The sequence below is a fragment of the Siphateles boraxobius genome, unplaced genomic scaffold, assembly GCF_051911475.1.
Source record: "Siphateles boraxobius isolate OS27281-9 unplaced genomic scaffold, OSU_SipBor_1 7, whole genome shotgun sequence".
Classification (NCBI taxonomy): Eukaryota; Metazoa; Chordata; class Actinopteri; order Cypriniformes; family Leuciscidae; genus Siphateles; species Siphateles boraxobius.
Genome location: NW_027509197.1, coordinates 15,073,304 through 15,086,024, shown reverse-complemented (window position 1 = coordinate 15,086,024; position 12,721 = coordinate 15,073,304). Strand labels below are relative to the sequence as shown.

General features: G+C 38.0%; 1 protein-coding gene across 2 annotated transcripts; it reads right to left on the bottom strand.

Moving 5' to 3' along the window:
- Positions 1-4,884: 4,884 nt before the first annotated feature.
- prmt2 (protein arginine methyltransferase 2) lies at positions 4,885-12,383 on the bottom strand. Of its 2 annotated transcripts, XM_077217129.1 has the most exons (9): positions 12,192-12,383; positions 11,488-11,661; positions 11,165-11,326; positions 8,719-8,883; positions 8,372-8,547; positions 7,663-7,792; positions 7,437-7,573; positions 7,097-7,259; positions 4,885-6,926 (listed from the first exon to the last, which is right to left on the bottom strand). In XM_077217129.1, the coding sequence occupies exons 1-9, from the start codon at positions 12,270-12,272 to the stop codon at positions 6,894-6,896; spliced, it is 1,221 nt and encodes a 406-aa protein (XP_077073244.1). In that variant the 5' UTR covers positions 12,273-12,383; the 3' UTR covers positions 4,885-6,893. The 2 variants fall into 2 exon arrangements, with proteins under 2 accessions (XP_077073244.1, XP_077073245.1); XM_077217130.1 differs by lacking the exon at positions 11,488-11,661 and having other exon boundaries at positions 12,192-12,375.
- Positions 12,384-12,721: the final 338 nt, after the last annotated feature.

The following is a 12,721-nucleotide window of genomic DNA, read 5'->3' as shown; positions in this document are numbered from 1 at the left end:
TAACCGATGATTGCTATTAGACATTAGCTGGAGAAACGTAAGAGGATTATGATCAGTGAAAATGGTAATAGGTGATACACTCGAACCAATATACACTTCAAAGTGTTGCAAGGCAAGAATCAAGGCAAGAGCCTCTTTCTCTATCGTACTATAGTTCATTTGATGTTTGAGAAATTTCTTTGAAAAGAAACTGATCGGATGATTCAAATCATCTTCACCGGTCTGCAACAAAACCGCTCCGATACCAGTGCCACTGGCATCAACTTCTAGCAAGAATGGTTTTTCAAACTGAGGGGCAACAAGTACAGGAGCACTACAGAGCAGAGTCTTTAATGCTTCAAAAGCGGACTGACATTCAGAAGTCCACTTGAATGAGACTGCTTTACGCAGTAATTCTGTAAGAGGACTAGCTACAGATGAGAAGTTCTTACAAAAGCATCGATAATAACCCGTCATTCCGAGAAATCGACGGAGATCTCTTCTATTGTTCGGAATGGAAAAATCAAGAACAGCTTGAATTTTTGAATTCAAAGGGCAAATCTGACCGCTACCAACCTCCTTACCCAAATAGGTGACTGTAGCACAACCGAATTCGCACTTTGCTAGATTCAAGGTAAGATTAGCATTTTTAAGGCGTCCAAAGACTTCCTCTAAAACCTTAATATGTACTTCCCAAGTGCTAGCATAACACACAACATCATCTAAATAAACTTCACAATTAGATATGTTGGATAACACAATAGACATTAACCGCTGAAAGGTAGCTCCAGCATTTCGAAGACCGAACGGCATAACCCGGTATTGTAGAAATACCTCAGGGGTGGCGAATGCAGAAATTTCAGCCGCTCGCTCCGTGAGCGGCACCTGCCAATAACCTTTTAGTAGGTCGAGTTTAGTCACAAATTTGGCATTACCCACACGATCTATGCAATCTTCCATTCGCGGAAGTGGAAAGGAATCAGCCTTAGTTAACGCATTAACTTTCCTGTAATCTGTACAGAACCTTGAAGTACCATCGGGCTTAGGGACGAGAAGACATGGTGAACACCATGGACTAGAACTAGGGGCTGCCAAATTGTGTTTAAGTAAATACTGAGTTTCTTGTTTCATCAGTTCCTTCTTAAGTGGATTTACTCGGTAAGCACTTTGCTTAACGGGCGCATGTGAACCAACATCAATGTCGTGTTTTAACACGTGTGTAGTTGTAGGCGAGTCACTGAACAAAGTCGGATACCTCTTTATCAAATTTAAAATGTCAGCCTGGGCCGATGAAGACAAGTGCGACAATCTTGCTGAAAAGTTTAACAAAGTTTCTGAATTAGGCAACCGAGCGGTTGTGAACGCGGCACTGTTCATCTTCAAACCATCGATTTCTGGTGAATATTCTGAGGGTGATACATCTACTGGAGCAACAGTGACAACAGGGATCTTAGTCTCAGAATTAGACCGCGTAACATATGCCTTCAGCATATTGATATGACAGACGCGTGACTTTTTCTTATGATTTGGGGTGTTAACAACATAATCAGTGACACTTAATTTCTCGTTAATATCATAGGGTCCAGTAAATCTAGCCTTAAGCGCTGAACCAGGCATAGGAAGTAAAACGAGAACTTTCTCTCCAATTTGGAATGATCGCTGCACAGCTTTTTGATCATATCGAGTTTTCATTTGGTATTGAGCGGAATCAAGAGAACGTCTTGCCAACTTCCACACTTTATGAAGTCGCTCACGAAACGAGCTAACGTAATCTAAGACGTTCGTTGCAGGAGTAGGACGATCAGATGAAAGGATCTGCTCCTGCAAAATTTTCAAAGGTCCACGCACAGTATGCCCAAAAATCAATTCAGCAGGGCTGAATCCGAGAGATGCTTGAGTCGTGGTACGAATTGCGAATAACAATAGTGGGATTTCCTCGTCCCATTCTTTCTGTTGATCAACACAAAAAGTTCGAAGCATGGACTTGAGAGTTTGATGAAATCTTTCGATTGCCCCCTGTGACTGAGGGTGATAAGCGCTAGATACTTGATGTTTAATATTTAATTTTTTTATTACTTTGGCGAACACCCTAGACATAAAATTGGTTCCTTGATCGGACTGAATGCATTTCGGTACTCCAAAAGTGGTGCAGAATTTAATGATTGCTTTAACAACTGCATGAGCTTTAAGAGAGCGTAGTGGTATTGCTTCAGGATACCTAGTCGACGTACACATTAATGTCAACAAGTAGGAATTTCCAGATTTTGTTTTGGGTAGTGGCCCAACACAATCAATCAAAATACGCTCGAACGGTTCGCCAAGCACAGGTATCGGCCTCAACGGTGCTGGAGGAATAACTTGATTGGGTTTACCGGATAACTGACACGCATGACAAGATTTACAGAATTTTGAAACATCTGATTTCATGGAAGGCCAAAAAAAATGTTTCAACAGATTATCATACGTTTTTCGAACTCCTACATGACCCGACAGTTCATGGTCATGTGCTACACTCAACACTTGTTCTCGATAAGGTTTTGGAAGGACAACTTGAATAACAGTGCCCCAGTCCTCCTTGACATGACCTGGAGACCACTTACGCATAAGAACATCGTCTTCAAAGAAGTAAGCCACTGGACACTCTGGCAAAACACTCGGCTCAACAACAGCTTCAGCACAATGACACAGAGTTTGATCGGCACGTTGTGCCTCAATTAACATAGTTCTTCCAAATGGAAAATCAACATTGGGAAGTGCACACATTTTTAACTCAGCTGCATCAACTTTTTCCTCTGTCTCACGAGAATTATCAGCACACAGAAAAGTTTTAGATAAATCCACAGTTTCTTTTAGCTTATGAGCTTGAGCTCGAGTTACTACACACGTACTAAATACTTGGGGAAATTCTTTCTGCAGTGCATCTTCATTATGTACATCAGGAACATCTATCACTTCAGGCAAACAGAAAACTTTATCACCTGCCAAATCATTTCCTAGAATGAGTGATACACCTTTCACAGGTAATTCAGCCCGAACTGCCAGTTTAACGTTCCCTGAAATAATCCCGGAGCGTAAATAAACATTGTGCAAAGGAACTCTAACTACAGTAAGATCAATGCCTTGCACTAGCACACTGGAACCACAGTTTGAAAGTTCTGAAAATGGTAACACACTCTCTAAAATGAAGGATTGCGCAGCACCAGTATCACGGAGTATACAAATAGGTTTCGTTTCCAAATCTGCTTCATTAAATGACACAACACCATCAAAGATAAACGGCTTAAAAGCGGATTCAGCGGTCGTATAATCCAGAGACTCTGGCTCGATGGAAAAGATAGGCCGCTCTACTAACGCAACGCTTTTGAAAGTGTTTACTTTCTTGCCAGTTTTACGTTTCAGAACCGGGCATACAGAAATTAGATGTCCGACGTCATGACAGTAAAAACATTCACGGTTTTCCGTAAAGTCTGCTCTCAAAACGTTCTTAGGTACCACTAAGGAATCCTTAGAACTACGAACACGATCAGGAAGATTACGTTTCGTGGGTGAAAACACTACTCTGTGCGTAAGTACGAACTCATCAGAAAAAACTGCAGCAGCGGAAAGAGCGGAAACCTTCTGCTCATTTAAGTAAACCACAATTTTCTCTGGTAAACAATTCTTGAACTCCTCCAATAATATTAATTCTTTAAGCTGCTCAAACGTGACTATTTTGTTTGCGGCGCACCACTTCTCAAATAAACTTGCTTTGTCTCTAGCGAACTCAACATATGTTTGACTAGGGGTTTTCACATGATTCCGGAACTTCTGCCGATAGGCTTCAGGGACTAATTCATACGCACGCAAAACGGCATTTTTCATTACTTCATAATCCAAACTTTGCTCAAGCGATAACGCTGAACAGACTTCTTGGGCTTTACCCACAAGTTTACATTGTAACAACAGCGGCCAAACATTCCGCGGCCATTTCAACGTGCCAGCGATTCGTTCAAACACGTTGAAATAAGTGTCAACCTCGGTCTCTCGAAAAAGTGGCACTATGGATATCTGACGACTAATATCAAATTCAGGTTGACTTACTTGTGAGTTGCGTCGAGGTGCAGGAATAGGACTCGGAGTGGAAACAATCATAGGTGACGATACATTCACGTTCATGTCAGGCGCATCAACAGCTGAGGGGAAAACAGATGATTTAATTTTGAGCTCCAGCTCCAGCTCCTTGAGCTTGATATCTCGCTTGGTTTCAAGCTCAACTGTGCGTACATGCAACAGCTGACTCTCATAATGCTGTCTGCTCAGTTCCACCTCTAACTCTTTCAGTCTGATCGCCAGAAAAGGATCTCGCGGAGAAGCTAAATCGACGGGATCTATGCCGGCCAGCTCATTAGGTTTGGGTTGCTCACCCTCACTCGTAGAAACCGGCAACTGAAATGCAACACCCGCCGACTCACTCCGCTCTGGCAAAACTCCACGCTCCATCAAGTGTTTATAAATTACCTCCTTAATCTCCTGTTTAACTGCACCACGAGGAACTGTGATTTGATAAAAATCCGCAATCGTGACCAAATCATCTTTACGACAAATATCTAACTGTTCAGACGTAGGTTGAATCGTGAATTTATCTAGTGCAAACTTTAAAGACATACCAAATTCCCTCCCCCTCAAAGTGAAAACCACTAGCCAAACAACACTATACAAAGCAAATTTCATGAGTTCCTAATTCTCCTTTTTTTCTTAACACACAGTGGCGAAACTCCAATTGTTTTTTTGTTTTTTGTTTTCAATAAAACTTATTTTTAAGACGAGGTTCTTATGCGTAAGACGAGGACGAGCCCCCAATTTCTGTTACGACCTCTAGGGGTCAGCCGCAACAGAAAAAGGAAGAGAGTCACACTACCAGAGAGATAAAGAGTAATATGATTTTTATTGACCATAAGGGGTTATCGTCAGGGGCAGACAAGGCCAAAATAACAAACAAAACAATTTACTTTTTAGAATCTAAATAACCTTTAACAAAAGAAAGAAGAAATGAAAATACAGTTTAACTTACCTAACTCCCTTACACATAAACAAAGTGAAAAATAGATATAAATAAATTGGCGTCAAACCCCCTACATCCCTTGGTATGGTAATAATTACAAGAATGCTTACACACATTTAAAATAGTATCAGGTTGACAAGTTAGAATCATAATCCAAAGAGGTAATCAATCAGGCAATAATCAGATAGAAGAAAACCCGAAATAGTATTACATTCAACAAACACTTACTCAATTTCACTAAACACTAATAATCTCTCTGGCACGACACTCTTACTCATTCAAACAATGGTGACACAAACAAAGCTAACGAGAAGTACCTAAACAGTACAACCACAAAACACAGAAGCACAAAGTCAGCGAGGCTCAAAGGCCTTGATAGAGTGTCAGAGGCGGTCCTTATATCCAGGTCAGGTGCATAGCTGGTCCAATCACAGTCTTCCACAGATTAACAGAGGTAACGCCCATCTGAAACAAGCTTGTTAACATACAGAGAGAAAAAGAGAACAAGACAAACCTTCACACAAGGACAGTTGATACCAACACACAAAATATCTCAAAATCCTAACAGCTACTTGGTTTTAAGATATAACATTGTTAATGTAGCAATAGAAAATAGATTTTTTTTTTTTGATAGCATAAGTAATGTTTATTTAAACTGGGAAATGTATCAACATGAATTTCCATTGGATTATAAAAAAAGTTTAAAAAAAGAGTATAAAAAAATTTGCCTCCTAATTTCAAAACCACTGCATACCACTTGTATAATTTTATTTTTAAATGTTGTTTCGTCAGCTGAACAATTGACATGTTATTAAACTACAAAACAATTCATTGAACACACTACTTAAACCCTCACAGCCTACTTTTCATTATGGTACAAATATGCGCTAGCCTGATTAAGGTTAACCGTTTCAGAGCCCACATGGGACATTCCTGACACTGCAGAAACTGAAACTGTGAAACTAGATGAGAAGGAAGACGCAATAGTAATAAAGGAAGTTGAATAGCAAGTGTACAATCAATCAATCTAAACTCACACAATTAATATTCAGATTAAAAAAAAGAAAAAGGTTTGACCAAAAGAGTATGGTACATTATAAAGATAATCTTTTTTTCCCCTAATAATTTTGATGTGCTAGTCCTCAAATTAAGGCTCGATCTGACCTTTTGTTAAAGGTCTTTTGTCTAGAAATCTATTCTCACAAGCACCAGCAATTTCTCTTACGGTGACAAATGCCAGGCAACAAGAAAAGTGTTACTGCTCGCCTGTCAAAATACATGCTGTACATCATCATACAGTAAGACAGCTCCCATACACATTATGACCAATGTGGCAGCACCACATTTATGAGCCCTTTTTCACAATTGACCTGGCACATGCACTGGTGCAGTAGGAGAAAGTGTTTATGATCTCACACAAGAATACAACATGTCAGCCTGACTGAAAACCATGTAATATCCTAAGCTGGAGTTGCACTACACATGTTCGCTAGCAGAGTGTGATGTTGCTCCAGAAAATGCTGAACTGCCATTAATGTAGTGGATGGAGAATATAGAGGGGCTTCACCTACTCCATTATTGTTATTCAGACCATCTTATCACTATATTTAAAAAAACAATTATATAATTACTGAGACCTGCATTTTAAATAAGTTCTGTTGGATTCATAGATTTTTAGATTTGTTAACAAAATCTTATCTAGTGAATTTTACTTTATCCATGTCAGTTTTATCTAGCTAAATAAAGCCTGAAATCCCTTTTATAAAGGCTTTTATGAGGTTAAGATTTGTAGTGTCATGTTTTATGCACTGCTGTTTGCATAACAGCAAAAAGAAATACAAGGTTCTGTTTAAAGTGCATGGCTGTCTTATGGTCACCTCCACATTGGAAAACACTTTGTCTGGACCTGCAAAAATATTCAGAATGTGAATGATGCTTCAAATGTTCACGTTGGTATTACATTCAGATTTCTTAATGCCCACAAGGTAAAAATCTACTGGTAAGGTGATAAATAAAGCAAAAACTAATAATATGATTGACTTTAAGGAGATCAAGCAATGATACGTAGATACTCACCTTAGAAACTTCAGTGCCGTTTATGTTCCATGAAAATGAAACTGACATGTGACGTCTCCAGATTGGATTTCTCTGCAGAAGTATGGACCCCACTATAATGTCCCCTTCCTCGACTGTCACTGGGGCATCCAACATGAAAAGAGTCTGTTTCCAGTGAGTGATCCTGGGAAAAAGGCAGGTTCTGTTTTACTTTTAGTTTCAGATTAATGTTTCACTCACAGATTATCCTGTGAACTGTACATTAAGAATTAGAACCTGCATTCAGATGTGAAATTGCGAATTGAATATCAAGTATGCTATCATGTATTTGTATTTGGCTTTTTCTGTTTCTGCGTCATACTCTGAATATGGTCCGGTGTTCAACTCCAGTGATGGTCCATCCTCTTCTAAACTCTGGAAGTGTGCACTGAACCAGACGGTGAAACCATGGAACATGCCTGACTTCTCAACACTGAAACTAAACTCTCCTTTTAGTCTCTGGACAAAATTGGGGAAAAGCAGTGTAGTTAACATGTGCTTCCTTTTAAATAATGGTTATTTCATTTAATCCAAATTCTAACATTTACCTCTAACTCTGAGACCTGTATTGTGACCATATCAAGAGTGATAACATCAGCTGGGGCGGACAAACAGTCTTCAGTTAGTAGATGATGGCTGAATTTAGGCTTTGAGAGAAACTCTTTCTGTGCAAGTGACCTACAATACATATATGCACGGTCAGATTTATCATATTACTCAAGTGTTATATAACAATGATGTATGTAGCTGATCAATTGGGTCATCTTGTTTCAATAAAATTCACAGTACAGTTTTAAATACTCTATTTAACTATTAATTATTTAATAATTCAACAATTTAATTACCTAGTTTTATTAAATAAATAATAAAAATATATATTTTCTTAATTAAATTAGTGATTTTAACGAGTAAAATGTGCAGAGGTTTAAGAAGGGTTTTTTAGGATTAAGAGGTTTTTTTGTCATTGACTACTATGGTCTCAAGTTCATTTTTAGTAGATGTATGAAGTTCAAATTCAAAGGTGCAATCAGAGCAATCACAGTTGTAGTTCATCACATTAAATAAGAGCATGAGACAACTAGAACATTTGACAACTAGAAAGTGCTATAATAATGTCTGCCTTCATTCTGAAAAACAAACATTATGATTTTAAAGCCACTTAATTTGATAATTTGACACCTAATGCAATGGCAAGCTGCTCAAATACCCACAATACATATGTCAAAAAGAGCTGTATATCAATATGAAAGGCCTCACTGTAGGTAGCTGAAGTCTAGGCCATAGGGTTTCTCCCAGAACTCCATTTTTTGGCTGTAGTCAGAGAAGGCCTGGCAAGGAACGACGGTCAGACAGGCAGAGGACGGCCACATCATTCCACCCTCCTTCAGCCAGCGATCACGTGCCAGCAACACTGACTCCAACATGTACTCAAACTGAAAGATAGTGCTTAAACCGTGACAATTATGGAAGACGTAATATTACAGTTAAAGTGAACATAATTTCACAGGTGACATTGTTTACCCACTCAGCAGACATAATGTTTGTGTTGTGATATTCAGTTTATTTTTGTCTGTGAATATTGAAGTTCAAAGCTGCTCTCATACCAGTAGGCAGTTGCCCATCCACTCTGACACTAGAACATCCACTTTCCCAGGAAGAGTGAGATTCTCAGCTCGGTCCTGAAAGACGGTCACAACTTCCTCACAGCTATTCTGCTTCACTAGTTCCTCGGTGTGTTCTGCCATTGAGCTGGCCTCCACAGCATATACCTACAGGGACAAAAACTGTACACATTTATATGAAAGAGTTTTTATATTATATTTGATTAAAGTCAAATTATTAAACTTGGATTTTTTTTCAACTTTTTTTACCCTGTAAACCCTGAAATATATGTTATAAGCAGAAAATTCTACTTTTTTTAATGAATCAGTTTATTGAAACTTTGGACAAAATCTAAAAAAAAATCTTAAAAAAAAGTTTGGATATGTTTTATGTTTGTATTTCATCAGGCTTTTATGGCTCATATAGTATGATATAGTAGAAATATGGAGATATGGAGGGATATGACATTTGAGGAGAGAAAAAAACTTTTTGCCTAAAAATAACTAACTAAAAAATTAGCTATTTGGTGCAGTTGCTAATGTTTGTATGACCAAGAAGTAATAAAATGCAATACAATGATCATAGAAGATTTATAAATGAGCATTCCTCAAAACCCTGTTGTATCATATTGATACATAAATTGTAAAAAATAAATGTTTTATTATGTATGAATAATAAAGTAAACAAGCAAAGAAAATTGCTTCAGTCCAGCATGTTGATCTTGAAATATTACTAACATTGGAAAAGTAATTCTTACATTTACTTTCAAAAAAAATTTAAATTCCAAAGCAAAAACATGTTTACCACAACCTGAAGGGGAACTTTTTTTACTTTGTAAAAATAGTGTCACGGTTCTGCCCTGGCAGCCTTGTCTGTGATGTCTTTGTTTCATGTTTCTATGTTTGTCTTGTGTTTGAGCACATGGCTGTCTTTGTTTGTGTTTGCCATGTGCTCCTCTTGTCCCGCCTCCTTGTTTCCCGTTACCATGCCCCTTGTCTAGTCCTCTTTTTTACTAATTGTGCTCACCTGATCCTCATGTGCTCTGGTCCCTTTATATTGTGCCTCTTTCCCTCATGTATTTGCTGGTTCGTTGTGTATGTACTTTATGGTGTTTTCAGGTTTGTGCTCCTGAAATGATCTTAGTGCTTGCTCTAGTTTTTTAAAATCTTATTTCCAGTATCAGAGTATCCTTATTGCTAATTCGTTTTAAAAACACGGTTTTGCTTAGCTTTAGCTCTTGTGCATTGTAACCTAGTTTAGTTTCTCTTTTGTTTTAGAATTTTATTTTGTTATTTTCTTCAATTCTTATTTTCCCTGTTAAGTGGAAGTCTTTTCTTATGCAATTCCAGTTTATTTTTTTTAGGATTTTAGTCTTTTACTCTTTATTTTCATTTGTTTGCTAAACTCCATAAGATGCCACCAACTGAAGATGACCCTTAACTCCTTACATTTTCAAGAGGATTGTTATCTATTAAGGGCACCCGTTTGATTTTCATATTAGGAAACTCCCTAAATGTCAATATAATAAAATACAAATTATAAAATAAAAACAGTTGTGCCATTTCTATAGGCCTTTGCTATTTACACCCGCAAAAATTACTAATTCAAAATCTTACCTTCAAGCCATCCTAGGTGTATAAGACTTTCTTCTTTCAGACAAAAAACAATCAAAGTTATATTAAAAGATAATCCAAGCTTTAAAATGGGAGTGAATGGTACCATTTTTGAAGCCCCAAAATGCACTTCCATCCATCATAAAAGTAATCTATACAGAGGTTAATAAAGGCCTTCTGAAGCAATGTGTTTTTGTAAGAAAAATATCCATAATTATAACTTTATAAACTGTAATCACTTGCTTCTGCTAATGTCCACTAAAGCTTACGTGAGAGTAGTCGCCTCTCACGGTTCAAACAAATAGGGCTAGGCAACAAACTCAAACTCCTCTGATATTTCTCTTGGAAAATTCTTGTTTTAGACTTCTAATTTGTGACCAGTGTTTTGTTTTGTTCTCTCCTCTGCGTTTCCGGGTTCGTCATTACGTCGGGTCAGAGTTGACTCTTCGGCTGGAACTCGACTTGTGTAAGCCAGTGATTATAGTTTATAAAATTATAAATATTTTTCTTACAAAAACACATAACTTCGCTTTAGAAGGCCTTTATTAATCCCCTGGAGCTGTATAGATTACTTTTATGATGGGCGGAATCGGAATTGCTTTTTGGGGTAAGAAAATGGTACCATTCACTCACTCCCATTATAAAGCTTCGAAGAGTCTGGATATTTTATAATTAATATAACTGTGTTTGGCTGAAAGAAGAAAGTCATATACACCTAGGGTGGCTTGAGGGTGAATAAATTATGGAAAATGTTTCATGTTTTCACAATTTTGGGTGAAAACCTTTAACCATAACGTGACTGTAAAGCATTCTGCAAATATTTCGTTAGTCTCACCGCTGCAGGTTGTGCTAGAAGAGCACAGAAGAGGCTGATAACGCCTGTCCCACAGCCCAAGTCCATGACCACCTTCCCCCTCAGGGAGGCGCTATTGCTCAGGATCACCTGCCTGTATGTATCTGTGCGGGGCTTATCTGACAGCATCTCCAGGTGAAGCCTCTGAGAGAAAGATCCAGATAATGCATGTTAACACATAGTTTGCTTCTGTATGAAGAATCATTTGAGTTCAATCCTACCATTGTATTGAAGCATTTTTAACGATTTATTAACTGGATGCTTGCTAGGCTTTAGATTGACTAGCTTAACATTTTAGTACTTACTAATGTCCCATAATCGCCAAAGTATTCGTCATCTTGCCAAGCATCTTCTACATCTACTCTTTTGTGCAAATAGCTGGATGGGACATAACCAAAGAGACCCCGCAGTTCAGCCCACCACCACACGTCTGAACTCCTCTCATGGACCAGCAGTTTATCGCCAACAGAGAAACTAAGCTGTCGTTTAAAAGAAAGTAAAAAAATAGTTTGTTCCTTTTTCGCGTGTATTGTCACCACCAGTAATTGTCACATTTAAACAATTTTTGATCGATATGTTTCTCTATCTAAGTATGGCACTAAAAATGTTAAGCAAACAAGATGCATGAGACGTGGCATTTGGTCATCTAAACTATTCCCAAAAAAGAAATACTTAGGCTCAATAATGAGTATAATACTGTCTTCACGTGCTATCAGAGTTTCATAGTTAAAAATTGGACATAAACGCTTTCAATATCATTTTGGCTTTATAATACAATTTCCCCAACAAATAAGTAAGAATAAACCCGGTGTCCTCTATGATTCCTGTTCTTTCCGACAGCAGTGCACTTGAATGCGACGAGCTCGTAATCACGACTTCAGAAGTGGGAAATAACGTTAGGAAATGTCCAATAGCACTTGAAGGCAGCAATAATCACACTCACTCACTCATTTTGAAATCACAGTTTATTTTGAAGGGCGACCATCATGTGCTCAACAGCATAAGTTACCTGCTCATCTCCTTCAGCCAGAAAATCCGCAAGGCCGACATACTCTTCAGCTTCATGGTCCTCGCTGTCATTTTCATGCATTTCAGCACGTCAAACCTCTAAATACACACAAATCACGAAACGCAAACGTGTTGAATCTCTACAAAAAAAAGTGTAGGGAAGTGTTTAACATTCTACGGCGCATCTCCCACCACGCAATTTTCAAAATAAAAGTCCTGTTGAAATTGGTATGTTTTTTAAGAAACGATTGTTTCTTAAAGATAAATGTGGTATATCAATAGTAGATTATTACAGTTATCATATGTGTTTTAAAAAGGGTCAAAACGTGGTGGACTTTGCATGGTTAAAGTGACAAAAATACCCCCACACTAACATCACATTTATTTTTTAATATTCTGTTTAATCCTGCATATGAGTCCAAAAATGTCCAAAACAGAGGTGGCTTGCTTACAAACCAAGGTTTTTTGTTAATTGCAGGCCAAGACAATAGTGTTCATGCACTATGAACGTCGAACTGAAGGTGCTGTGCA